The sequence below is a fragment of the Cynocephalus volans genome, chromosome 6 (assembly GCF_027409185.1).
Source record: "Cynocephalus volans isolate mCynVol1 chromosome 6, mCynVol1.pri, whole genome shotgun sequence".
Classification (NCBI taxonomy): domain Eukaryota; kingdom Metazoa; phylum Chordata; class Mammalia; order Dermoptera; family Cynocephalidae; genus Cynocephalus; species Cynocephalus volans.
In genome coordinates, this window is record NC_084465.1 from 108,241,643 (window position 1) to 108,268,673 (window position 27,031).

The following is a 27,031-nucleotide window of genomic DNA, read 5'->3' on the forward strand; positions in this document are numbered from 1 at the left end:
GTCTTCAGAAGCGCAATCAGAGAAGGCTTCCAGGAGGAGATATGAAAGACCAGAAGGCAGCCAAGGAAGATGGGGGAAGGGGGCAGTACATGGAAAAAGAACAGGGCTCCAGGTAGGCGATCCCACCTGTGTAAAGGTCCGTGGAGAGAACATGTGCACTTGGAAAACTGAAACAAGCTCAGAGTGAGTGGAGGAGGATGCTGAAGAAGGCAAGAGCTGGAGCAGGAAGGGTTTTATGTAAACACGCGAACATGTTACATTTAGATGAACATACCGATAAAGGTAAGCCCCTGGAGAGTTTTAAGCAGAAAAACGGCCCAAGCAGACTGGGCCCAAAGTTTTTCATTATTCCATCCACATGCATTAAACTCAAAAGGTCCCTCCTCCCTGTCTCAACAGTATGCTTCCCCTAACCCCCAACAACCACGGTTTCTATAGCTCCATGCTGCTAGTGACAAACCCTTGATGTTACTAGCAGGCTGAGCCCATCCAGCATTTGGAACAGCTCTGTCCCTTCACCAGACACATCCTGAACTCTGAGCCCAACCCTGACAGGGCAGCATCTCCTGCACCCCCTTTCCAACAAGACCATACAACTCCCTCTGGAGGCCCAGAAGTAGCTTCAAGAAGCCATTTTTGCCTCAAGGAGGAAAGCAAATATAAAACAGGCCCAAAATAGTGTGGGTCTGAAAAGATGAAAAAACAGCCACTATAATTACAAGTATTTTTAACTATTGCCCAAAAAGAAGTATTGGATCATTTTCCAAGTGTTTCTCTAAGAAATTCATCTCCTCATCTCAAATGCTCCAGACTCCCAGATCAGAGACACATCTGGAAATGAGGCTTTGACAGACACAGAAGGCAAAGAGAACACACGTGGTGGTGACACTGAGCAGATGGCAGGGTCTGGGCCCCTCATCCACAGGGGTGGCGACCCACTGTGAAACGGGAAGTGAGATGTCCAGAGATCTGCAGGAAAAGAGGAATTGGAAGATCAGCAAGGATTACACTCACAAGTCTGCACGGACACATAACTGTCACTTGCAGCTGAACATGCCCTGCCCAGGGCAATGGTTGACTGAAAAGCCAAGGGAGAGGAGGGGAGATAAAAGAGCTGGTGAGAAGGGCACTGCTGAAAGCGGGCCCCCTTGCTTCTGCCAAACTGGGCAAGTCATCTCCGCACACACAGGAACAGACTGGGACATCAGAGCAGGCCTGCCACTCGAGCAAGCACTCAGGGTTTGTTCGTGGCAGTAAGTGCTTACATCAGAAACCGCCTCTGCCACCTAGAATCTGTTTCCCTTCTCCCTCCTCACCTCTTCCATTGTGGGCTTGACAAGCTATAGCTAGCGGGCCTGTCACTGCTTCCATTGTCCTGGCTCCCTTACAGCTAGAAGTTCAAGCCAACAGGCAAGGAAGGCCCAATTCCTATTTCCAGCCAGGATCAGAGAAGGCCACAGACTGTAGTGGAAAGAGCGCCAAGTCTAGAGACAGTCACACAGGGTCAAACATTGGTTCTACGTGTGTTTACCCTGTGACCTTGGGCAGGTGACTTGTTACCTGCAAGCCTCAGTTTCCTCATCTGTAAGGAAGCAGCCAACATTCAATGAGACAAAATATGTAATGCAATTAACACAGTGCCTAGAAACAGAATAACCTCTCAATGTATGCTAACTGCGATTACCATCATTATCATCAATGTTTATACTTACTTTTTGTTAAATAAATGTCACCAAAAGCCTAACAGGTCACAGAGTACCGCGCACATAACAGACCCTCAAAAAACACTGGTGGGAGAAATTTTCCAGGATAAATGCCCCGTTTCTTCAACTAGTAAATTATAAATCAACAAGAAAGGGAGGAGAGGAAGACACAGAGGAGAGAGGCTGTAGAGTAAAAGAGATTTAAGAGATCTACCAACCAAGCACGTCATGTGGACCTTATTTGGATCTTCATTCAAACATTTGTTTTAAGTGGAAATTTGAACACTCACCACATATTTGATGATATTAAAGAATTATTGCTAATTTTTTAAAATGAATATTCATAAGACACAAAGCTAATTGTCACCCCTTTTGCCCGTATATGAGGGCCAGATTCATACTGGCAGCATACCCGTTACCAGAAATTACTTTTCTATCCTGTGTCCCCACCCAATTATCTCCAACCTCCCTCCTCCTCCCCCTTTCCCCTTCATTCCGCTTTGTAGCCCTAGGAATGTTCCCTCCCTCTGTAAGACTAACGTGCTACTGTGGTCTTTCTTTCCTTCCTTCTTTCTCTCTTAGCTCCCACATATGAGTGAGCACATGCAATATTTATCCCTCTGTGCTTTGCTTATTTCACTCAACATAAGTTTCTCCAGGTTTACCCATGTTGTTGCAAATGGGAGTATTTCATTCTTTTTTATGGCAGAGTAGTATTCCATAGTGTATATATACCACAGTTTCGTTATCCAATCATCCATCGATGGACATTAGGTTGGTTCCATCTCTTGACTATTGTAAACAGAGCTGTGATGAACATGGGAGTGCAGGTATCCCTTCGACATGATGATTTCCATTCCTCTGGGTGTATACCCAGAAGAGGGATTGCTGGATCATATGGAAGATCTATCTGTAGTTGTTTGAGAAACCTCCATACTGTTTCCCATAGTAGTTGTACTAATTTACAGTCCCACCAACAGTGCAGTAGTGTTCCCTTCTCTCCACACCCTCGCCAGCATTTGTTATTCACTGTCTTTTTTGATTATAGCCAGTCTAACTAGAGGGAGGTGGTATCTCAATGTGGTTTTAATTTGCATTTCCCTGATGACTAGTGATGTTGAGCATTTTTTCATGTATTTGTTGGCCATTTGTATGTCTTCCTTTGAAAAATGTCTATTCAGCTCCTTTGCCCATTTTTTAATTGGCTTATTTCTTTTTTTACTGTATAATTGCTTGAGTTCCTTGTATATTATGGCTATTAGTCCCTTGTCAGATGCATAGTTAGCAAAAATCTTCTCCTACTCTGTAGGCTGTCGTTTCACTCTGTTCATGGTTTCCTTTGCTGTGCATTAGCTTTTTAGTTTGATATAGTCCCATCTGTTTATTTTCTATTTTGCTGCTTGTGCTTTAGGGCTCATATTCATAAAGCCTGTGCCCAAGACCTAATTGCTGAAGTATTTCACCTATATTTTCCCTTAGTAATTTTACAGTTTCAGGTCTTATACTTAAGTCTTTAATCCATTTTGAGTTGATTTTAGCGTATGGTTAAAGGTGCATATCTAGTTTCATTCTTCTGCACATGGATATCCAGTTTGCCCAGTACCACTTGTTGAAGAGGCAATCATTTCCCCAATGTAGATTTTTGTTACCTTTGTCCAATATCAGATGGCTATAAGCCTGAGGGGTGATTTCTAGGTTCTCAATTCTACTCCACTGCTGAATGTCCATTTTTATACCAGTACCATGCTGTTTTGGTTACAATAGCTTTATAGTATAATTTGAAGTCAGGTAGTGTTACACCTCCAGATTTATTTTTTTTGCTCAGGATTGCTTTGGCTATTTGGGGTCTTTTGTTTTTCCATATGAAAGGTAAGATTGTTTTTTCCATTTCTGTGAAGAATATCATTGGTATTTTGATGGTGATTGCATTGAATCTGTAGATTGCTTTGGGTAGCATAGACATTTTCACAATGTTAATTCTTCTAATCTGAGAGCATGGAATATCTTTCCATCTTTTTGTGTCTTCTTTAATTTCTTTCAGAAGTGGTTTGTAGTTCTGGTCTTTCACCTCCTTGGTTAAATTGATCCCTAGGTATCTTATTTTTTCATGACAATTGTAAATGGGCTTACTTTATTTCTCTTTCTGTAATTCATTATTTGAGTATATAAATGCTACTGATTTGGGGGCATTTATTTTGTATCCTGCAACATTACTGAAGGTATTAACCAGCTCAGGTCTGGATGGTTTTACACCTGAATTCTATCAAACTTTTAAAGAGGAGTTAATGCCAATTCTCCTCAAACTATTCCAAACAATTGAAAGAGACACTACTCTCCCAAACTCATTCTATGAGGCCAACATAACTCTGATACCAAAACCAGATAAAGGCACAACAAAAAAAGAAAATTATAGGCCAATATCCTTGATAAAAATAAATGCTAAAATGCTCAACAAAATATTAGCAATCAGAATACAGAAACATATTTAAAAAATTGTACACTATGAGCAATTGGGATTCATCCCAGGGATGCAAGGATGGTTTAACATACAAAAGTCGAAAACCAGAGGCAAAGAGTGAGCACCCAAACTGGCACAGCCCTGTGAGTGACCCCTGGACCAGCCCTGTTCGGGGGGCTGATGCCCAGCCGGCTCCCGCCTGCATCACCAGGCCACTCACCACCCCGGGGCTGCCTCCATTTTCCCAAGTGCTAGCAGCTCCACCCGACTCGGCGGTCACTGAGCCTTCCCACTTGCTTGGCCCGGCGCGGGGCTTTCCAGAGCCTGTGGGCCGGCCTCCCCTCCCACTCCCTCCGCGGTTCTCTGGCGGGGCTGGTGGTGTGGGGCGTCTCCGGCCAGTGTCGGGAGGGCAAGGAAGTACGGGCTGGCCGACTATCACTCCACTACACCCTGGACTCCGGCCCCCGGTAAACTTCCTGTTACTGGGAAGCAGATACCAGCTCTGCGGCCACCAGTTCGGAAAAAAGCCTAACCAATTTCTGGTTGGGAACAGTGTGGCAGGAGAGTTCCCAGGTCCGCTTGTACTTGCCGGAGAGCTGGCTGCAGGTGGGCGCTAGATTCGGTCTATGCTGGGGGGATATAACGGTGAAAAAGTCCCGAGAAAGATCTACACAGTGCTACAAAGGCACCCAGAGCAACCGGTCGTCTGTGCCTACCAGAAACCTGGCAAACTTCCTGGGCAAGGCCGTGCCGAGCAGGGTCTTGAAGGCCCAGCTGATAGACGAGGGGTGCAGAAGACACGCCCCAACCCAGCACAGTGCGCACAGAGTGGAGAGACGTGCGGCCAGGGAGGCGGAGACTCGACAGAAACCACACACTCTGTGGGGTCGCCACTGCACGATCCAACAGCCTGGGCCAGAGCACACGGAACGGGGAGAAGTCCTGCACAGGAAGTGAAAGCTCTACAGAGATCACAAACCCTATGGTATGTGATCCACCAGCCCAGCAAAGTCCAAGCTGACCAGAAAGGTGGTTCCCCGGAGAAGCCCAAGACCCGAGGCAACCACACACACAAGGCACTAGAGGCCAACTGAGCAGTCACGGAAGGAGCCATACGAAATTGGCAACCACAGCAACATCCTAGTTAGTCATTAGTCTCAAACCGGTGGACTGTGAAACCCCCTGCCACAATGAATAAACACCAAAAAAAGATACCAGAAATACAAAAAATCAAGAAAGTACACCACCAAAAGTTAATAAATCTCAAACTCTAGATCCTATAGAACAAGAAGCCCTTGAAATGACTGACAAGGAATTTCGAGCGATAATTCTAAGGATACTGAATGAGATACAAGAAAACTCAGCTAGACATCATGATGAAATGAGGAAAAGTATACAGGATCTGAAAGAGGAAATATACAAGGAAATCAATGTCCTGAAAAAAAAATGTAGCAGAACTTGTTGAACTTAAGAAGTTATTCAGCAAAATAAAAAACACAATGGAGAGTTTAACCAGCAGGCTTGTCGAAGTTGAAGAGAGAACCTCTGAACTTGAAGATGGGCTGTTTGAAATAACACAAGCAGACAAAAAGAAAGAAAAAAGAATCAAGGACATGGAAGAAAATCTGAGAGAGATATCAGACAACCTTAAGCACTCAAATATCCGAGTCATGGGTATTCCAGAAGGGGAGGAAAATGGAGATTCCATTGAAAACATATTCAACAAAATAGTGGCAGAAAACTTCCCAGGTATAGGAAAAATCACAGATCTTCAGATCCAGGAAGCTCAACGATCTCCAAACGTATTCAACCCAAAAAGGCCTTCTCCAAGACATGTCATAGTCAAATTGGCAAAACTCAGAGACAAAGAGAGAATCTTAAAAGCTGCAAGAGAGAAGCGTCAAATCACCTATAAGGGAGCCCCAATCAGGCTAACATCAGACTTTTCATCATAAACCCTAAAAGCTAGAAAGGAATGGGATGATATTTTCAAAATACTAAAAGACAAAGATTGCCAGCCAAGAATACTCTACCCTGCAAGGCTATCCTTCCGAAATGAAAGGCAAATAGTATATTTCTCAGACAAACAAAAACTGCGGGAGTTCACTACCACAAGACCACCCTTACAAGAAATCCTCAAGGGAGTACTGGGTTTGGTTCCTGAAAAATAACTACCACTGCCATAAAAACCCAAGAAAAATCCACTAGTATAATAAAAATGGCATTCATGAAGAGAAAACAAACAAACAAAAACGCTATCTATAACCTAAGGAACCAACAAACACAGAAACCAAACAGTAAATCAGAAAGCAAGGAACAAAAGACACCTAAGACAACCAAACAACCAATAAAATGCTAGGAATAAATCAACACCTTTCAATAACAACTCTTAATGTAAAAGGCTTAAATTCCCCAATCAAAAGACACAGACTGGCTGACTGGATCAAAAAGCAGGACCCAACTATATGCTGCCTACAAGAGACCCAACTCACCCATAAAGATTCACATTGACTAAGAGTGAAAGGATGGAAAAAGATTTACCATGCAAACAGAAAAGAAAAACGAGCTGGAGTAGCTATTCTTATATATGACAAAATAGACTTTAAACTAAAAACCATAAAAAGAGACAACGAGGGACACTACTTAATGATAAAAGGACTGATCCATCAAGAAGACATAACAATCATAAATATGTACACACCCAATGTTGGAGCAGCCAGATTTATAAAACAAACTCTATTAGACCTAAAGAAGGATATAGACACTAATACCATAATAGCAGGGGACCTGAACACCCCACGGTCAATATTAGACAGATCATCTAGGCAAAGAATCAGCAGAGAAACACAAGACCTGAACAAGACGCTAGACCAATTGGAATTGGCAGATATCTACAGAACATTCCTCCCAACAACCTCAGAATATTCATTCTTCTCATCAGCACATGGATCATTCTCCAGGATAGATCACATATTAGGTCACAAATCAAGTCTCAATAAATTCAAAAAAATTGGAATTATCCCATGTATCTTCTCAGACCACAATGGATTAAAACTAGAAATTAATAACAAACGAAACTCTGGAAACTATACAAACACATGGAAATTAAACAGCATTCTACTTAATGACATATGGGTCCAAGAAGAAATCAAGCAGGAAATCAAAAAGTTTATTGAAACTAATGAAAACAATGATACATCATACCAAAACCTGTGGCATACTGCAAAAGCCGTATTGAGGGGGAAATTTATTGCATTAAACGCTCACTTCAGAAGAATGGAAAGATGGCAAGTGAACAACCTAACACTTCACCTTAAAGGACTACAAAAACAAGAACAATCCAAACCTAAAGTTAGCAGACGGAAAGAAATCATTAAGATCAGAGCAGAACTGAATGAAATTGAAAACCAATAAACAATTCAAAAGGTCAACGAATCAAAAAGTTGGTTTTTTGAAAAGATAAATGAAATTGTCAAAACATTAGCATGGCTAACAAAAAAAAGAAGAGAGAAGACTCAAATAACAAAAATTAGAAATGAAAAAGGCGATATTACAACTGATTCATCTGAAATACAAGGAATCATTTGAGACTACTATAAACAACTATACGCCAACAAATTTGAAAATCTGTAGGAAATGGATAAATTTCTGAACACACACAAGCTCCCAAAACTGAACCGTGAAGACATAGAAAATTTGAACAGACCAATAACAATAAAGGAGATTGAAGCTGTTATCAGAAGGCTCCCAAGAAGGAAAAGGCCAGGACCAGATGGATTCACAGCAGAATTTTACCAAACATTCAAAGAGGAATTGACAGCGATTCTTTACAAACTATTCCAAAAGATTGAAACAGACGCAAATCTCCCAAACTCATTCTATGAAGCAAACATCATCCTGATACCAAAACCAGGTAAAGATATAACCAAAAAAGAAAACTACAGGCCGATATCCTTGATGAATATAGATGCAAAAATCCTCACTAAAATACTAGCAAACAGAATACAGCAACACATACGAAAAATTATTCATCACGATCAAGTGAGATTCATCCCAGGGATGCAAGGTTGGTTCAACATACGCAAATCAATAAATGTGATACACCATATTAATAAACTCAAACACAAGGACCATATGATCATCTCTATAGATGCTGAAAAAGCATTTGATAAAGTTCAGCACTCATTCATGACAAAGACCCTCTATAAGTTAGGTATAGAGGGAAAGTATCTCAACATAATTAAAGCCATATATGACAAACCCACTGCCAATATCATCCTGAATGGGGAAAAGCTGAAAGCTTTTCCTTTAAGAACAGGAACTAGACAAGGATGCCCACTCTCACCACTCCTATTTAACATAGTGTTGGAAGTACTAGCCAGAGCAATCAGAGAAGCAAAGGAAATAAAGGGCATCCAGATTGGAAAAGAGGAAGTCAAACTGTCCCTGTTTGTAGATGACATGATCCTATATATCGAACAGCCTAAAACCTCTACAAAAAAAACTCTTGGAATTGATAAATGATTTCAGCACAGTAGCAGGATACAAAATCAACACGCAAAAATCAGTAGCATTTCTTTTCTCCAATAGTGAACATGCAGAACGAGAAATCAAGAAAGCCTGCCCATTTACAATAGCCACCAAAAAAATTAAACACTTAGGAATTGAGTTAACCAAGGATGTGAAAAATCTCTATAATGAGAACTACAAACCACTGCTGAGAGAAATTAGAGAGGATACAAGAAGGTGGAAAGATATCCCATGCTCTTGGATTGGAAGAATCAACATAGTGAAAATGTCCATACTACCCAAAGTGATATACAAATTCAATGCAATCCCCATCAAAATTCCAAAGACATTTTTCTCAGAAATGGAAAAAACTATCCAGTCATTTATATGGAATAATAAAAGACCACGCATAGCCAAAGCAATGCTGAGCAAAAAAAATAAAGCTGGAGGCATAACACTATCCGACTTTAAACTATACTACAAAGCTATAATAACCAAAACAGTATGGTACTGGCATAAAAACAGACACACTGATCAATGGAATAGAATACAGAATCCAGAAATCAACCCACACACTTACTGCCATCTGATGTTCGACAAAGGCACCAAGCCTATTCACTGGGGAAGGGACTGCCTCTTCAGCAAATGGTGCTGGGAGAACTGGATATCCATATGCAGGAGAATGAAACTAGATCCATACCTCTCACCGTATACTAAAATCAACTCAAAATGGATTAAGGATTTAAATATACACCCTGAAACAATAAAACTTCTTAAAGAAAACATAGGAGAAACACTTCAGGAAATAGGACTGGACACAGACTTCATGAATACGACTCCAAAAGCACGGGCAACCAAAGGAAAAATAAACAAATGGGATTATATCAAACTAAAAAGCTTCTGCACAGCAAAAGAAACAATTAACAGAGTTAAAAGACAACCAACAGAGTGGGAGAAAATATTTGCAAAATATACATCTGACAAAGGATTAATATCCAGAATATATAAGGAACTCAAACAACTTTACAAGAAGAAAACAAGCAACCCAATTAAAAAATGGGCAAAAGAGCTATGTAGGCATTTCTCTAAGGAAGATATACAAATGGCCAACAGACATATGAAAAAATGCTCAACATCACTCAGCATCCGGGAAATGCAAATCAAAACCACATTGAGATACCATCTCACCCTAGTTAGGATGGCTAAAATCCAAAAGACTCTGAACGATAAATGCTGGCGAGGTTTCGGAGAAAAAGGAACTCTCATACATTGTTGGTGGGACTGCAAAATGGTGCAGCCTCTATGGAAAATGGTATGGAGCTTCCTCAAACAATTGCAGATAGATCTACCATACGACCCAGCTATACCACTGTTGGGAATATACCCAGAGGAATGGAAATCATCAAGTCGAAGGTATACCTGTTCCCCAATGTTCATCGCAGCACTCTTTACAATAGCCAAGAGTTGGAACCAGCCCAAATGTCCATCATCGGATGAGTGGATACGGAAAATGTGGTACATCTACACAATGGAATACTACTCAGCTATAAAAACGAATGAAATACTGCCATTTGCAACAACATGGATGGACCTTGAGAGAATTATATTAAGTGAAACAAGTCAGGCACAGAAAGAGAAATACCACATGTTCTCACTTATTGGTGGGAGCTAAAAATTAATAAATAAATTCACACACACACACACACACACACACACACACACACACACACACACACACAAATCCGGGGGGGGGGGGGGAGATATAACAACCACAATTACTTGAAGTTGATACGACAAGCAAACAGAAAGGACATTGTTGGGGGGGAGGGTGAAGGGAGGGAGGTTTTGGTGATGGGGAGCAATAATCAGCCACAATGTATATCGACAAAATAAAATTTTTTAAAAATAATAAATAAAATAAAATAAAATAAAATGTACCAATTTAAAAAAATAAATAAATAACATACAAAAGTCAATAAATGTGATACATCACATCAACAAACTCAAAGACAAAGACCTCAATAGATGCTGAAAAAGCATTTGACAAAATTCAACATCCCTTCATGACAAAGACTCTCAACAAATAAGGTACAGAAGGAAAATATCTCAACACAGTAAAAGCCATTTATGACAAGCCCATCACCAGTATCACTCTTAATGGGGAAAAACTGAAGGCCTTTCCCTTACGAACAGGAACAAGACAAGGATGCCCACACTCTCCACTTCTATTTTACATAGTACTAGAGGTACTAGCCAGAGCAATCAGGCAAGAGAAAGAAATAAAGGGAATCAAGATTGGAAAAGATGAAGTCAAACTTTCTCTATTTGCAGATGACATGATCCTATAGATTGCTAATTTTTAAGTGCTCAAGCTACTGAATGAGCATGCCTGCCTTGCAGCTGAAGAAAAAAGCCCTAATGTTTTATCAGCAATATATTCCAAAATACTTAGGGGTGAAATCAATGTTGTGCTTTGGGTTTGCTTCAAAACACTATGTGAAACTGGGGAAATAGGAGGGTGTATGGCTGGAGCAAAACAGGCCATTTCTGTTGCTTATAACAGAACTCTTAAAACTAGGTAAAGAAACAAAATTTATTTCTTACAGTTTCAGAGGCCAGTAAGTCCAAAGTCCAGGAAATACATCTGGTGCATGCCTTCCAATGAGTGGTGACTCTCTAGAGTGATGCAGGGTGTCACATGGCGAGAATGGGCTAAGCAAGAGAGCTAACCTCCTCACTTGCTCTGCTTTTAAAGCCTTCAGAACCACGCCTATTACTCCATAAATGGATCAATCCATTTACGAGGGCACAGTCCTCACAATCTAATCACCTCCTAAAGGCCCCACCTTCCAATGACCATAATAGGATTTCCCACCCTCTGAACACTGCTATAATGAAGATTAAGTTTCCAATATATGAACTTCTGGGAGACACATTTAACTCACAGCAGTGGATAACTGTTAAAGTTGGGTGACAGGTACATAGAAGCTCTTTATACTTTTCTGTCTATTCATATATATTTGAAGTACCCATAATAAAAATATTTTTTATAAAATACTGATGGGAGCCACCTGTGAGATACAGCCTGCCTCCCCTCCTTCAGAGACTCTTATTAGGGATCTATGGAACTAGTCCATTAATGAACAAGGCCACACCAGAGGCCTGGAACTCCACAGGCTGGAGAAAACCTGTAGGCTGTGGTCACACCTCCTTGTCTCCAGATTCTTCAATTTCCAAGGACCCGTGTTGCTGTGCTGCTGACATGGCTATGTTTGTTGGTAAATGGAGTCAATAAAAGGGCAGATTTGAAAAGCAGGAAAGTCCAGGGCTTAGCCATCGTGCATAAGTTAGATGCTAAGGTTCCTTCCTCAGGAAGCTGGGGAGGGGGAACAAGAAGCAAGGGGCCCTCTAGAAGGCACTCTGTTAAAAGAAGTCCCTCTTCCTGATACTCCAATCAGATTTGCTGGGACTAGAAGGGGCTTCCTTTATAAGCCTTTTTAAGGTGTGATGATGGTATTGTGGTTACATGTGTGTGTGTTAGAGTTGTATCTTTCAAAGATAGATTCTAAAGTGTTGTGTGTGTTTTAGAGTTGTATCTTTCAAAGATAGATTCTAAAGTGTTCTGTGTGTTTTAGAGTTGTATCTTTCAAAGATAAATTCTAAAGTGTTTAGAAATGTAACGATATGTAATCTGAGACTTTCTTCAGAATGCCAAGAGAGGCTGGGGGTAGGTGAGGACATAGATAAAACAATATTGGCCAGGAACTGCTATCAGCTGAAGCCGGGCGATGGGTAAATGGAGGCACATTGTACTACTATATTTTGCCCGTTTCAACTTTTCCATAATAAAAAGACTTTAAGAATTCCTTGGAGGTCTAGCCCTGTTAGTCATTTACACTTTAGTGGGAATTAACAGCTATCCTGCAAGAAAAGAGAACCCCTTACCAGTCTTTACTAATACATAACAAGAACATAAACACGGTTTTGCTTGAACATTTTCCCCCTTGTGCGAAGTGAGAGCTGCCATATGGAGGAAAGTAAAGTTCTGTTTGCAGAAAATGCTGTCAATACTTAAGTACGAGTATAAGGCATACAGAAGGAGCAAACTGCTAGGATGCAGTGCTATAACAAGGCTTGGGACAGTGAGAAAGCAGTAAAAGAAGCTAAGCTCTGGTAAGCAGTGAATGGAAAAGGAAAAGCAGGGAAGTAACATCCATTGATCATATATATATAGCTTCATATAAGTTAGGGCACTTTGGTGGTAAGCAACAGAAACAGATTCCAACCTAAGCTAACATGGAATTTACTGTAAACATGAAAGGAGGAGAATTTGGCTCAAAGAAGAAACTGGAACCAGAACAGCTCTGGCAAGTTCAACACAGAAACAACTGGACAGCCTTGTCAGGCTAATTGTTATTAGCCTATTGAATAAGTGCTTATTGCTCATTGCTATTGAATAAATGGCCTCCCAAGCATGTTGCATTTTTGTATAACTCAGGAGTGCAAGTCCTCACTGCCCTAACTCAGGTCATATGCCGAGCCCCGGGCCAAAACAGGGCAAAGTACTCTTTTGTATTTACTGAGTATTCTTTTGAACTTATTGCCCCACCAGGACAGCAAGCAATGGTGGAGAGGTATTCTCTCCAAAGTAGATCAGAACAGAAGGTAAAAAGAGAGCACAAAGACACCTCCTGTCTGCCACAGGCACTGATCTGAGTTCTTTATGTTTAATCCTCAAAGCAACTCTACTAGTAGGTTTTATTGGTTGCATGTCACTGTCGAAGAACCTGAGGCTTAAAGAGGTCAGGTGGCCTACTTAGGAACACATGGCAGTAAGTGGCAAATCCAAACTCAGACTGACATGAGATATCTGGTACTTTCTAAGCCACCAGACTGCAGAAGGCAGGAGCAAAGAGAAGCAGGATCAAAACCCAAATGCCACTGATAATTTACATTTGCTTTGAAAGCATCTGCTGAAATAGAACAAAAAATCTCTGGAGATGAGTCTGAACCAAAGCAATTGTACTTAAGAGGTAAAGAAGCAAGAGTCTTAAAACAGATCCAACTCAGATGTGTTCAATATCTCTTATTTTCAAGACCCTTGGTGAGAACAAACCTACCTCGTTGGATGTCTTAGAACTTCAAGAGGAATGGGTAAGTTTACAGAAGAAATTCAGAGGAACTATCTAAAGCAGCTGTCATTAGGTGCCAACCTCTGCAGAACTGCTGTCAAAGACACAGGCCCAGGCCCCTAGGTGTAACTCTTCCTCTGCACTTGAACCCTGCTTCCTGATGATCATGACAAGCGTCTGCCTCACCTACAAAATGGCAAGACAGAAACTGTGTCTCATTCATCTTTGAAACCTAGGACCAACCTTGGGGTAATGAAAAGCAAATTCTATCCACAGCTGAAACATCAATGACTTTGCAACCAAAGTCACTTTGCAGTTAAGAAAGAAGGAAAATTCAGTCTAAGAAAGTACATGTCATACATGCCATCTGAGGAACACCTCTGCTTCCTCCTTGTGTCTTTCTTGACTCACCTCCTAGAACTGTCAGCTCTGCTGCTCCCAGGGTAAGGGAAGCCACTAAAGGAGGAGAAAGGGAGCTGAAGGTTGGACACTCAGAAGGCACTCAGCGAACGGGTGCTGAATGAGTCAGCACCATCTGTTACTCTCCAGACTCTCCATACCGAGCTTCCCCCTAAAACTGAGTGTCACAATAAAGTTTGCCTCCTCTAAAGAACTCACATTTCCTCATATTAGATATCTAATTCTTCCTACCAGATGCTCTGAGCTAGATTTAGGACTTAGCTGCTGTGCTTTATACAACTCACTCTCAATCTGAGATCCCAGGACTCACATTTATTACCCTTTAAGCATTACACTAAACAACTGAATCCATTTAACAGATTGTCATTCATATCCAATGTCGAGCTCCTACTCCATGCTAGAGCCACGTTAGGCAATCAAGATACAATTAAAAATGCTGTGGCCCCACTACCATCAAGGAGCTCCCACTCTGGTATTCTTTGACAAGTCACTTCAGAAGCAGGTAATTCCAGGCACAGAAGAGACACACATTCTCCCTTCTTCTCCAGTAACCACAGGGGTGTGACGTCTTCCTCCCAGCACTGCTGCAAATAGCTCATGGTGCCACAGTTTCTGTACCCACTGCTAGCTTTCTTCCTTTCCTCCTTTCATTCATCCTCTCAAACATTATTAGTGATTGTTTCTTCTCTTCTGTCAAGTTAATCTTTTTTGTTTTTTTTTTTCCTTCAATGAGCTCAGCCTTCCAGAGCACACATAGCAGGAGGGTTATGGGTTTGGGCTCAGGTGCTTGCCTGCCTGGGTGAATCACTTCCAGCTCTGCTTCTCACTGGCTGAGATACCTTGGGCAAGTTACTAAGCTTCTCAAAGCTTCATCTGTGAAATGGAGAGAGCTATCCTCAAGAAACTCTTCTGAGGATCACATGAGTTCACTGCATAAAAGCCTAACTAGCACACTGCCTGGAAATAAAAGTATGTACCCAACAGTGAGCTGCTGGTATTGTAGTGGCTGATATATTACTAGTGTTTTTTCCCCTGATTCCCGTGCCAGATTCACCAAAACCTGCCAGAGTTCTCTTTTCCTTCTTGTTCTCCTAAGTTAACAATCACAGGGTGTCAGGATCAATCTTTATACCTCCAAGTCCTTGGCCCTTGATGCTCACCAGCTATTGCAATGACTTTATGGTACTGACTTTAGGTTCTGAGCTGTCCAGGATGCCAGATCCCAAGTCACTGAGCATAAATGTGTAGTGTATATGTGCAGATGGGCAACGCAGTTTTCATGCCTTCAAATATAGACACCTAGAGAAAGACTGTCCAGGCACTCCCTTTGCACTGGGATGAATCACTTTGTCTGGGGTACTCCAAATAACCATATTGTCTGAAATAAAATGTTTCTTCTATCCTTGCCCTTCTGAAATGGAAAAAAACGGCATCAACTTTTCCCCCACATTCTTTGGTTACTCCACTCTGACATGTGTTCACAACTGTCAGTAAAAATCAACCCATTAATAAAATGACAGAAGTGTCACAAAGAATATTGTAATGGGCTCAATTAATGCGAACACAAAGGGTTCAGCCCAAGTCTTGGAGTAATGAAATGCTAATGTTATTCACAGATGAAAGATTACTGACAGATCCTCACTTTGCAATCAAAAAATGAAAAATGAAAAATCGGTCTGGGGTAGGAAATAGCATTTGAGGACACCTCTGTTCAACCTCACGTCACTCTCAGCTTGATAACTAGAGCTGGCAGCTCTACTGCTTCCAGGGCAAGGAAATCACAGAAGGAAGAGAAAGGACACTTGAGGCTAGCAAGGGAAATCTTCACACCTGACCCACTGGTTCCCTCTCACCAGCTCTCTCACAGCTGACAAGAACAGGTAAGTGGTGGCCAATGACTTCCCCCTACAACTCCTTCTCTGTACATCACAGCTGAAGTCAGTGCAGAGAGACGATGAGACTCTCACACCGTCAAAGCAGGTGGTGACGTGGCCACAATATGGCCTCCAAGGCACCGTCATCTGACCCACCCACCTCTCCAGCCACAGTGGCACCCTCTTCCCCTCATCCAGTCTGTTCCAGATCATGGCCCTCTTTTCTGATCCTCAACCTGCCCACTTTTCTGATCTTTGACCTGCCTACTTTTCTGATTCTCAACCTGCCCACTTTTCTTAGCCTGTAAAAGCCCTTTGTTCTCACTGTTCCCCTAGGCAGACAGTAGGCATCCAATAAACAGTGAATGAACCAATCAACCACTGGGCTTATGAATGGCTCAGAGGGTCAAGCAGCCAGGGGCTGTCTTCTCAAGGCCCTCTGAGCTCAAGCTACTGATGAGCATGCCTGCCTTTTCTGCTCTGATCTAACCAAGCCCTGTACCAATTGCCCTGGTTTCCCCAAAGGAACAGAATCTTCTAACCCACTTTCACCCTTCCAGCCCATCAGGCCTTCATTCATTCATTCATTCCATAAGCAGAGATATTCCTAACGTAGTTTGCATATATTGGTCCCCCCAAAGCTCATGCTGAAATCTTATCCCCAATGGGGCAGTGCTGGAAGCTGTTTGGGTCAGGGGGATGGATCTTTCATGAATAGATTAATGCCTTCAGGGGATGGGAGAGGAGGAATGAGTGACTTCTCACTTTGCTCTATTAGTTCTCACGAGCGCCGGTTGTTTAAAGAACCCCAGCAGCTCCCCTCTCTCTCCCTTGCTTCCTCTCACCACGAGATCTGCTTGTACCTTCTGGCTGCTCTGCTCTTTTCCACTATGAGTAGAAGCAGCCAGAGGCTGGCGTCAGATGCAGCTGTCCCAGAATCATGAGACAAAAAACCTTTTTTCTTTAGAAATTACCCAGTCTTGGGTATTCTGTTATAGCAACACAAAAACAGACTAATATAATGCCCATCCTCAGAGAACCTAAAAATACTTCCATTCAAGGGTTACTGAGCATTTACCATTTGCCAGTTAATGTCTATTGAGTACACAGAGATGGAAAAGACACAGTCCTACATCCCAGGGACTCAGAGTCCACCAGGAGAAACAAACACACAGGTTGTCACAGTCTTGAGGGTAGGGACCCTGTTTCTCTCTCCACTTGGACTTTCCAGGCATGAAGAATGGCCCAGCACCCTGGCACTGCTACCAGCCAGCTTTGAGCTTGTGACGTCACTAAATGAGTCTCTGAGGAAAGGACAGTCTCCACAGTCCTTGGGCCTCCCCAGCCTGGCTTTTGACACCTCCCACCAGCCTGTTTTGCTAAGATCTCAGCTTGCTTTCCTTTGAGCTCACTTGAGTTAGAACACGAGATGCTTTGAAAGTCACTCTCCTCTTTGGAGTTTATTTATGAACCAGACAAAACAGACCACAGGAATGGAAGCCAGAACAAGAATGAGCTTACAGGGTCCTCTTCCAAGGCCCTGACTCTGAAACCCACTCCAGCTTAGGCATGTCTCCATAACAATTAGTGGGTGTTTTTCTGATCATAAAGATAACATTTATTCATTGTAGAATATTTAGAAAGTACCAGTAGTATACTTGTATACTTATATCTATATGTGTATAGATACAGACATGATTTGTAATACTACCACCAAGTGACCACAACATATACACACACCTAATCAAAAACCTCACCTCCCAACTTTATCATTGAATATGGTGATAGTGAACATTTCCTCATAAAAAGCTCTTTATCACTTCAAAGAAGTACCTTTATCTCTCATTCATCAAAAATATCAGGTATTCATGACAAACACTATCAAATGGCTTTTTAGTACCTAACAAGGTAAAATACCTAGGTTTTTTCCTTTAACCTATCAATTAGGAAACTGACATGGATGACTTTGCTAATATTAAGCCACCCTTGAAATTCTAAATAAACCCTACTTTTTATGTGCACTGTTCCTTTAATATGCGACAGAACTTGATTGGGTAATATCTGCAATTTTTGCATGTACACACAATTGAGACCAGTCCACAGTTTTCTTTATGATGCTATCTTTTTCAGGTTTTTTACATCAGGGTAATGTACACTTGAACCAAGACACAGATATACACTAAAAAGAAAATGCTTTTTAAGAAAATATAAAGAGCAAAGGGTTTGTTGTATATTACTTGAAAGTTTTCCTGGAAATCACCATAAAACCACCTAGGCCTGCTAGCTCCTAGTAAGCAGTTCGTTACTTTTGCAACTGTCTTCTATGGTTTTTCTGTCCCTTTGGGCAGTCTGCCTCATCTTCATTTAATTTTGATAATGAATGTTATCCTAGGAAATAGTCCGCCTCATCCCTATTTTCATATTTATCAGCACCAAGTTGTATGTGATATTCTCTCCTGTTTTTAATCTCCAAATCTGAGGTTACATTAGTTGTCTTATTTTTAACATTATATATTTGTTTTTTCTCTTATTTCCTTGCCGTGAGTTCCACAAGTTTCTAATTAAGTGATATTTTTCAAAAAATCCATTCTTTTCTTTACCAAGTAAGCTGATTTTATCATTTTTTGTTTTGTTGGGGGTATTTTCTGTTCCTGGAAAGTCCCCAAAGCAGCCAACAACAGGAATATAGAAGACGCATAGACTCTGCCTGCCTTACCTCAATGAGCTTTCTTTCATAGGAGCTTGCTAGTTCTTCAGCAATTTCTCCTGGCTTTTGTTCCGTGACTGTAACTTCTCCATCAACATTCCAAAGATTTGGCACAACTGTAAGAAAAAGAAAGACATTCCATAAATATTTAAATAGTAATTAAAAATCACTCTCCCATTAGGAAAAAAGAAAAAGAAAAATTCTTTCTCAAATGACTTCTCCAGAGAAAACATTCTTTATGGGGGGGAACAAGTTACTCATTACTTCAACACTGCAATATTTTCACATAAGTACAATAAGTGAGTGATAAGCTGTATTATTTTTTTTTTTTTTTTTTTTTTTTTTCGTTTTCGTGACCGGCACTCAGCCAGTGAGTGCACCGGCCATTCCTATATAGGATCCGAACCCGCGGCAGGAGCGTCACGGGCTCGGCCCTATAAGCTGTATTTTTTAAAAAATACAAGAACTGTCATGTGACAGATGCACAGAAGTCCAGGAAATAATCACATTGCTCCTTTCCATTTCAGGCGAAAATAGACGCCACTTTGGCAAGACAGAAGGGCCTATACACACATCTATTATATTAGCCAAATTTCTTTTTCTCCGTCAAAAAAGTTATTCAGAGAGGCTGTACCTGCCTACAGCCCTAGGATGTGAACCAGGAGTAGGGGTCGAATTACATGTAGAACCAAGAAGAATGGGCATTTGCGATCCATACTTGAGATGTCAGCAAGGCAGCCTCTGGAAGAACTCTAAAACCAACACACAGTATCAACACAAAAGCATGTTAAAGAGAGACTGGCTCCCAGGTGAGGGCAAGAGTGAACAGATGCACACCTCCGGGTACTGTTTCTACTCTTAGGTGTACATCCATACATGTATATGTCCATACATGTCCACTTTGCAGAGAAGAGCAAAGAAAGAGAAACTGGGAATGAGCCAGAGTTCCAAGAAAAGTAGGAGAACGGAGCAGAAAAGAATTCCAACACCGGTGGTTAAGAAAGATCCAGTGGCTTGTTTTAGGAATGAGGATTAGCCTCAAATCTCAAAGCAAGCATCAACTACACAGACTCAGTTTCCTGTGTGTTCTGGGTACTGAGACTCCTGGATTCCCCCATCAACTGTAATGAGACACAACAAGGATCTAAGGACAGTCCCCCTGCACCCCAGGGACAGAGAGAGCCTTCAGGAAGAAAGTGAGCACAGCTGAGCAAATGGAAGTCAACACCTGAAGTGACCCGTGGCTCAGCCTTCAGCCCTGTGATGAATCCTCATCAGCCCACAGCTGGTGAGAGCCCGCCAAACAGCAAAGCCCCCATGTGACAACACAGAACATGCTGAACGAAACCCCAAGTTGTTTCCATCCCAATGGTGACAACTGTTCCAGCCCCTACTGCAGGGAGTGACCTAATAGCAATATAAACCCAAAACAGTTATTTAAAGAAAAAATTTGAAGGACTTCCAGTTAAAGATAATAGACTGAACACATTAATTTACATTCACATCCTCTCAAAATCCCATTGAAATACCAATTAAGTTTTTTTTTTTTTTCTAAAGGCATCGCCCTTAGATGCCTTTAAGGAAAAAGATAATTGGAGAGGAAACAAAATAACAAAATTATAGAAGCTGAGAAGCAGGTAGGGAACTGGTAAATAACTTGACAGACCTGAGAAAATTTCATTCTTAGCTGTAAGTGAGCAGCACCAAAAATACGTTGATTAAAATGGACCAACTCACAAAAGGCTGATGAACTGCTACCGTAAGTGAGGGTGAACAAGGGGCTAAAAAACAAAAGAAGGGATAGAAAGGTCTGTTTAAGAAGCAATTAGCAGAATACTGCTGGTTCATTCCTTGGAGAAGGTCAAACAGTAGATCCAGACTGAGTTGAAGATCAGGGTATCTTACCGAAAATAGAGAAAAAATAATACACATTGAACTTTTGAAGTTCTCCTATTCTTCTTCCCTCTCTCCAACCCCACACATTCCCAGAACAGCAGGCACCCAACATATACCTCTAAGCAAGGGAACAAAAAAATATTCTTCCAGGGATCTAACCAGTCCAAGAGAAAAAACCTAGAGAGATTAGTCTGGGGGCTCTCCAGTGGAGTAGCATAGCCAGACCACCCCAGCAAGAGACCGAAAGTAAATATGCATAGGCCTTCTAATCAACTCTTTAGTACCCCATTCCAAGATCTGAGTAGACAGCGAGAAATCACCTTACATTTGAGACAAGCACCTAAGATGAAAGACAGGGACCAGAATAAACAGAAAAGCAACTTGTAGGTAAGCAAGACTATTTAGGAAAAACACTTCAAAAGCAAACTATCAATAATATTCCCAGAGAGAGAGGATTAGATGGTATAGTCATGAAACAAGAATAGGGAGATATCTAAAATGAAGGAAAAACAGAAAAGGTATTTTTCAAAGCAAAACTATGACAGCAGAAATAGGAGAAAGAGGTAAAAAAAAAAAAAATGTCCATGAAACAGTCAAAGGATAAGAAAAAAGAAAATAAGAGAACTGTTTTCTAAGAAATCAAGAAGGGGGTGGGGGGTGGAGGATAACACACAGAACTAATCAAAGATACAATTCAATTGTCCCAGAGCCAATGGACATAAGTCTCAACACTCAAGAGCTCAGTAGGCACCCCGAACAACGGAGGAAAGAAAACCACACTCACGCACCTCAGAACACGAAGGACAAAGAAAAGAGGCTACAAACTTCCCCAGTAGAAGCAGAATTTTTAGAAAGGATAGAAAATTAGAAATGGCATAGGATTTCTAAACAACAACATGGTAAGCTAGTAAACAACAAAGGTTCTCTGCTCTGCCATTTTTTTAAAAATGAAAAAGAAAAATAAAGGAATACCTTCAACATCCTGAGGGAAAATTATTTCCAACCTAGAACCATATACCTAAGCCAAAATATGTGAGAAGTAGGATAAAGACATTTCCAGACATGCAACCTCTAAAGACTTTATCTCCCACCAAAAGAAGTGGGAAAATCTAGAAATAGTGAAATATAGATTCCAAGACATAGGGAATCCAACACAAAAGTGAGTCAGAGAATTATTCATAATAACCAAAAAGTGGAAACAATCCAAATGGCCATCAAGTGATGAATAATGGATGAACAAAATGTGGGATATCATACAATGAAATATTATTCAGTCTTAGAAAAGGAATTAAGTATTGACTCATGCAACAACATGGATGGACCTTGAAAACATTATGCTGAGTGAAAGAAGCCAGATACAAAAATCCATATACGGTATGTGCCCATTTATACGAAATTTCCAGAATAGGTATGCAGTTTCTTTTGGGGGGTGGAGGTGATAAAAATGTTCTGGAATTAGACAGTGATGATGGTTGCACAACTTTGTTAATATACTAAAGACGACTGAACTTAAAAGAGTGAATTATATCTTAATAAAGCTGTGATTTAAAAAAAAAAAAAGAAAGAAAGAAAGTGACACAGAAGGTGTAGGCCCACAAAGCAGCCAGGCTTCTTCTAGCTAGAGCAGGTCAGGGGACAGCCAGAGAGACTGCCTCAGGATGCAAGTGATGGGTGACTGTAAGTGCTTGAACATACACCCAGGGGATTTATATACTGAGGGAGATCTTGGAGTTGAATTACTGATAAATACACAGAACACCAAGCCCCCCCCCCAAAAAGGCAAGTACTAACTTTAGAGAAATCAAACATTCAGGAAAAATGATCATGTACCTCTCAGCTCAGATGTGGAAAACATTTTCAGAGTCATAATAACATAATCATTGAATACTGATCTAACCAAAATGACATGACTGCTAGAGAATGGGGGACCGTGTGTGTGTGTGTGTGTGTGTGTGTGTGTGTGTGTGATGTGATGTGATGTGATGTGATGTGATGTGATGTGATGTGATGTTGGAGGAATCAAAGAGAGTTCCTCTTCCACAGTGATAAATCAAAAATTAGCAACAGACATGTTCAGAGATATTGAGGCAACTACAAAAAGAATCAGTTAAAAAGGTTTCAAACAGTTCCTTCTGGGGAGTGGGAAGTAGGGGAGATGGTAGCCAGAGGTCTTATGTCTTTTATAATAAAGCTAAGAGAACTAATGAGTTCTTATCTAAGTTCTACAAAATTTTTATTTAAAAACACAAACCAGAGGACTGGCCAGTTAGTTCAGTAAGTTAGAACGCAGTGTTATAACACCAAGGTCAAGAGTTCTGATCCCTGTACCAGCCACGTGCCCAACACACACACACACACACACACACACACACACACACACACACACACACACACACACACACACACACACACACACACTCTCTCTCTCTCTCTCTCTCTCTCTCTCTCTTACACTTTTATAAACTATGCTAACTTAGATAAAATAGCAGCAATGCACATCAGCAGAGCAACCAGGGCAGAAGCAGCTTGGCAGTTTCCCCCATATGAAGTTGGATGTAGCTGGTTAGCAGAGCCTGGTGCTAATATATATCCAAGCTGTAGAACTAACAGCCCCTAGTCAGCCTCTGCTCTCCAAATGACCTTCTGATCTTTGCCAGCCCAGGCAGCTTTCCTCCACAAGGAGATCCTGCTGGTCAGGAAGACACAGCCATCCAACCTGCTTCATGTCTCCACACTTCATTAGCAATCAAGCTCCTGGCCTTCTGCCCTCCAGGCACCAGGCCCTCTGTGAGTATATTTCCGAAGAATCAGCAATCTTCCACAGAGGAGGCAGACATTTAAATAAACTTTTTGACCTTCAATGCTAGGGACAGACCCTGGACAGTCAATGAATTTATAGAAGATCTCTTACAAACTAGCCAGTCAACCTTTCTCTGCAACTATCTAACCTCCTTCTGCCTTGGTTCAGTCCCTGCAGCTTTAACAAGCATGTCAGAAATGTCAATTCCACATATGAAATAATATAACTAAAAACCCCAACTCTATCATCCTTCCCTCATCAGTAGGCAGCCTCAAAGGTGGTCCCCAAGGACCCCTGCCTCCTGATATGCACATAATTATGTAATGCCTCCCCCTTCAGTATGTGCTGAACTTGCTGACCCACCACTAATGGGCAGAACACGACAGAAGTGATGGGATATCACCTCTGAGATTAAGACACTTCTAAGCCACTGGACTCTGGGGTAACTGGTTACACAGCAACAGATAACTGATACAGTGTCTTTACTTATCCCATAGGTACTTCTTGAGAGACTACTCTAAGTAAGACTCTGAGTTAGACCACAGAGTTGTAAAGATGGTGACATGATCCCTCATGAACATTTACAAAAAAGAAAACTAAGAAGTAGACTTGCCCAATGTATCTCTGTAGCTTATGGATTAATATTTATAAAGTGAGAGAAGTAATTTAATAGGTTAGCCATGTCCTATCTCTCTATTGCCAAAGACAGATGGGTGGCAAGGCACAGGAAGGCATTCATTCCATTAGTCTAAGTTCACACAAGCACAACTGATCTGTTTATTGTCAAGTCAGGAAGGTATCACTTACCTTGGGAGTAAGAGAACATTTGGGTGTTCAAAGAAGGCAGACAAAATAATGTCAAGTCATTTGAGAGACAAAAATAACAAGTTATAATACCATTCTATATTGTTTGCACGTCCCCCAATAAACCAGTTAATTTAGAAAGCATCAATTGTGATTGAATTTTGAAAGTCAATTCTAAACAATAAATATAAACATTTGTGACTGATCAAACTATTTTTTTAAGTTGCATTTTTCCTTGAGGGTGATCCATTAGTTTTGAAATAGAAAGAATGACTATTTAATATGTCAGGAGAAAAACATTCTGTTCATGTCAGTAATAGCTCACTCTGATTTCAAGAACACAGGCTTTACAACATTGGTTAGCAAGGCAATCTTGAACCTAAAATGTAATCATTGACTATTTCAGTCCATATTTTGAGTTACTCTGACAGTGTTCAGAACTTTAAATTTTGCCCTGGTCAAAGACTGCAGAAAAAGTACAGCTGCCAGCATCCAACAACACAGAGACTTTCATCCACCGGGCTGGATATTTCCAATTTCATTAAGAAACTTTAGTTGTGCTTTTAAAAAAATTAAAAAATTTATAAGCTAATATACAAAAATACATCAAAAAGCAAAAAATACGGGCTGTATTTAATGTACTAAACAAAATTTGAAACCTACATCCATATTCAGTAAGTTCCCAGAAAAATTAAAGTAGTGATATTGCTTCAACTTACACAGCGCTTTGGGGTTTACAAAGCATTTTCAAGTGAATAATCTCATTGGAACCTTCAAACAGGACTCACTCTGGCCATTTTAAGCTTCTGCCAAACATAAAGATATCAATGTTATTTGTCTAGCATAGGATCCCCCATTAACCCAATCAACCTAGTTAAATTAACATCCACATTATTCAACGGAAAATCTACACTCTATTTACTTGCCTATACTCTCAGTAGCCAGCAATTTTCTCCCGTATTTCCACGATGGCATAATTATAGAAGTTAGACTCTAAACAGGAAAAGAATGATCTGGCAAAAACAATAAGCCTCCTCCTTTTAAATTCAAATAGTCAGACACTGAAACTGTTTAGTAGAAGCACAAAGACATTTACTTTATATCAGAACTCTCCTTCATGTTCCAGAAAAGCTATGGGTTAGTTGGCACCATCAGCAGGTCATTTAAACTTAGAGAACATTACACAGTTTTTCACCTCACTGCAGCCTCCCACATTATCTGTTTGGGGTGTCTGTGATAAGTCATCTAAAATAAATAGACACTATGCTGGTCTCACTAGCAGGCACCAGAGGACACATGGGGTTTTCTGCCTAAATTATTTTAAGCAAAACTTCAAATACTGTGGAGAGCAGCATGGCAAACAGTGTGATAAGGTTACTGTTTTGCTTTCAATTTGAACATACTTAGCATGATCCCAGATGCACACAGTGTGAGCTGCTGGGGCAAATGTGGATAGAGAATCATTGGAAATTCAGAGATGGTCTCCTAGGGCATTGTAATAAACAAAAGTAGGCATGCCCAGGTCCTGTAACAGCTGGCCAGGTTGTGTGTTGGGTAATCTGGGACACTTTAAATTTCCAAAGGAGAAAGGTTCCTCAGGGGCGAGGCAACCATGATCCCTTTGAGACAGCTAGTGCCCACGGTTGTTCCAGCAAAGGAAACAGCTTTCCTAATGGTAACATCCACCATCTTCTGGGTGTTCACTGTGGCAAGGAGAAAGCATGGTGAACAAGACAGTGGGGCTCTGCAATGAGACAGACACCCAGGTTCAAAGTCTGCCTCCACCGTTTTACCACTGGTTGACCTTGGGCCAGTCTTTCAGTTATCTGCTCCACAGCCAGCTACTTAAGATTCATTCTGTGCCAGGCACTAGAGATACAGGGATGTATTAAGGGGGGGGAGTGAATGCCGCTGGCCGTATCAAGGGGGAAAGTGGGGGGTAGCTGCAGTAGCCATAGCAGCAGGGAGGTGCATAGCTCAGACCTCTCTCCAAAGACTGATTGATGTGCCATTCTCTTGCAGGGAGTGCAGTCACCTGACAGCCTCCAGCCACGCCATCCAGATGTGCTGCTTCCTGGGCAGCCCTGGCCAATGGCTGGGCACAGAGGGGCATTTCTGCCCAATGCAGGGCCCCTCTAAGGGGCAGTCTCTGCATGGAGCTCCCTGCCGGGTAGATGGGAGGGCTTTGTCAGCTCTGCATCGGGTCCAAGCCTGCCCCTGCCCAGTGCTGTTCCCTCCCCCTTTCACCTCCATGGGCATCATCCCCTACACCTCTTGCACTCCTAACTCACTACTGTGACAGCCCAACAGGAGGCAATGACACTGGCCTGGACTGTGGTGAGAGCAACGGCATGGCAGGGAGTGAAAGAGGCTAGAGGGAAAAGCTGACAAGACCTGCTGAGAGATTTGATGTGTGATTTGAATGAAGACAGGAGTCAGAGCAAGATGTTTGGCCTCAGCAACCTGGAAGAATGGAGATGCCATGTGGCTGAGCTGGGGGAGGCCAGAGGAGGGACGAGTGTGGTGGTGCAGGTGTGAATGGTGACCGAGGGCTCAGCTCTCGGACTAGTCAGGTTTGAGATAGGCACTGGCATCAGAGGAGAAAAACCACAAATGCAGTAAGACATCTGGAGTTTAGCCGGGAGATCAGAATCACAGACATAACATGAGGATCCAATGGCACAGAGATGGTAAAAACCACAGGACTAGGTGAAAGCACCCAACCTTG

The 27,031-nt window shown here is 41.5% G+C and overlaps 1 protein-coding gene across 3 annotated transcripts in view; it reads right to left on the reverse strand.

Annotated features, from left to right (window-relative positions):
- The window catches only part of SNX29 (sorting nexin 29), a 573,196-nt gene that overhangs the window by 287,845 nt on the left and 258,320 nt on the right, over positions 1–27,031 (reverse strand). For all 3 annotated transcript variants that reach the window (XM_063099603.1, XM_063099601.1, XM_063099602.1), the window contains one exon: positions 18,813–18,919. In XM_063099603.1, coding sequence (XP_062955673.1) covers positions 18,813–18,919 — 107 coding nt within the window. The remainder of the gene's footprint in view (positions 1–18,812; positions 18,920–27,031) is intronic.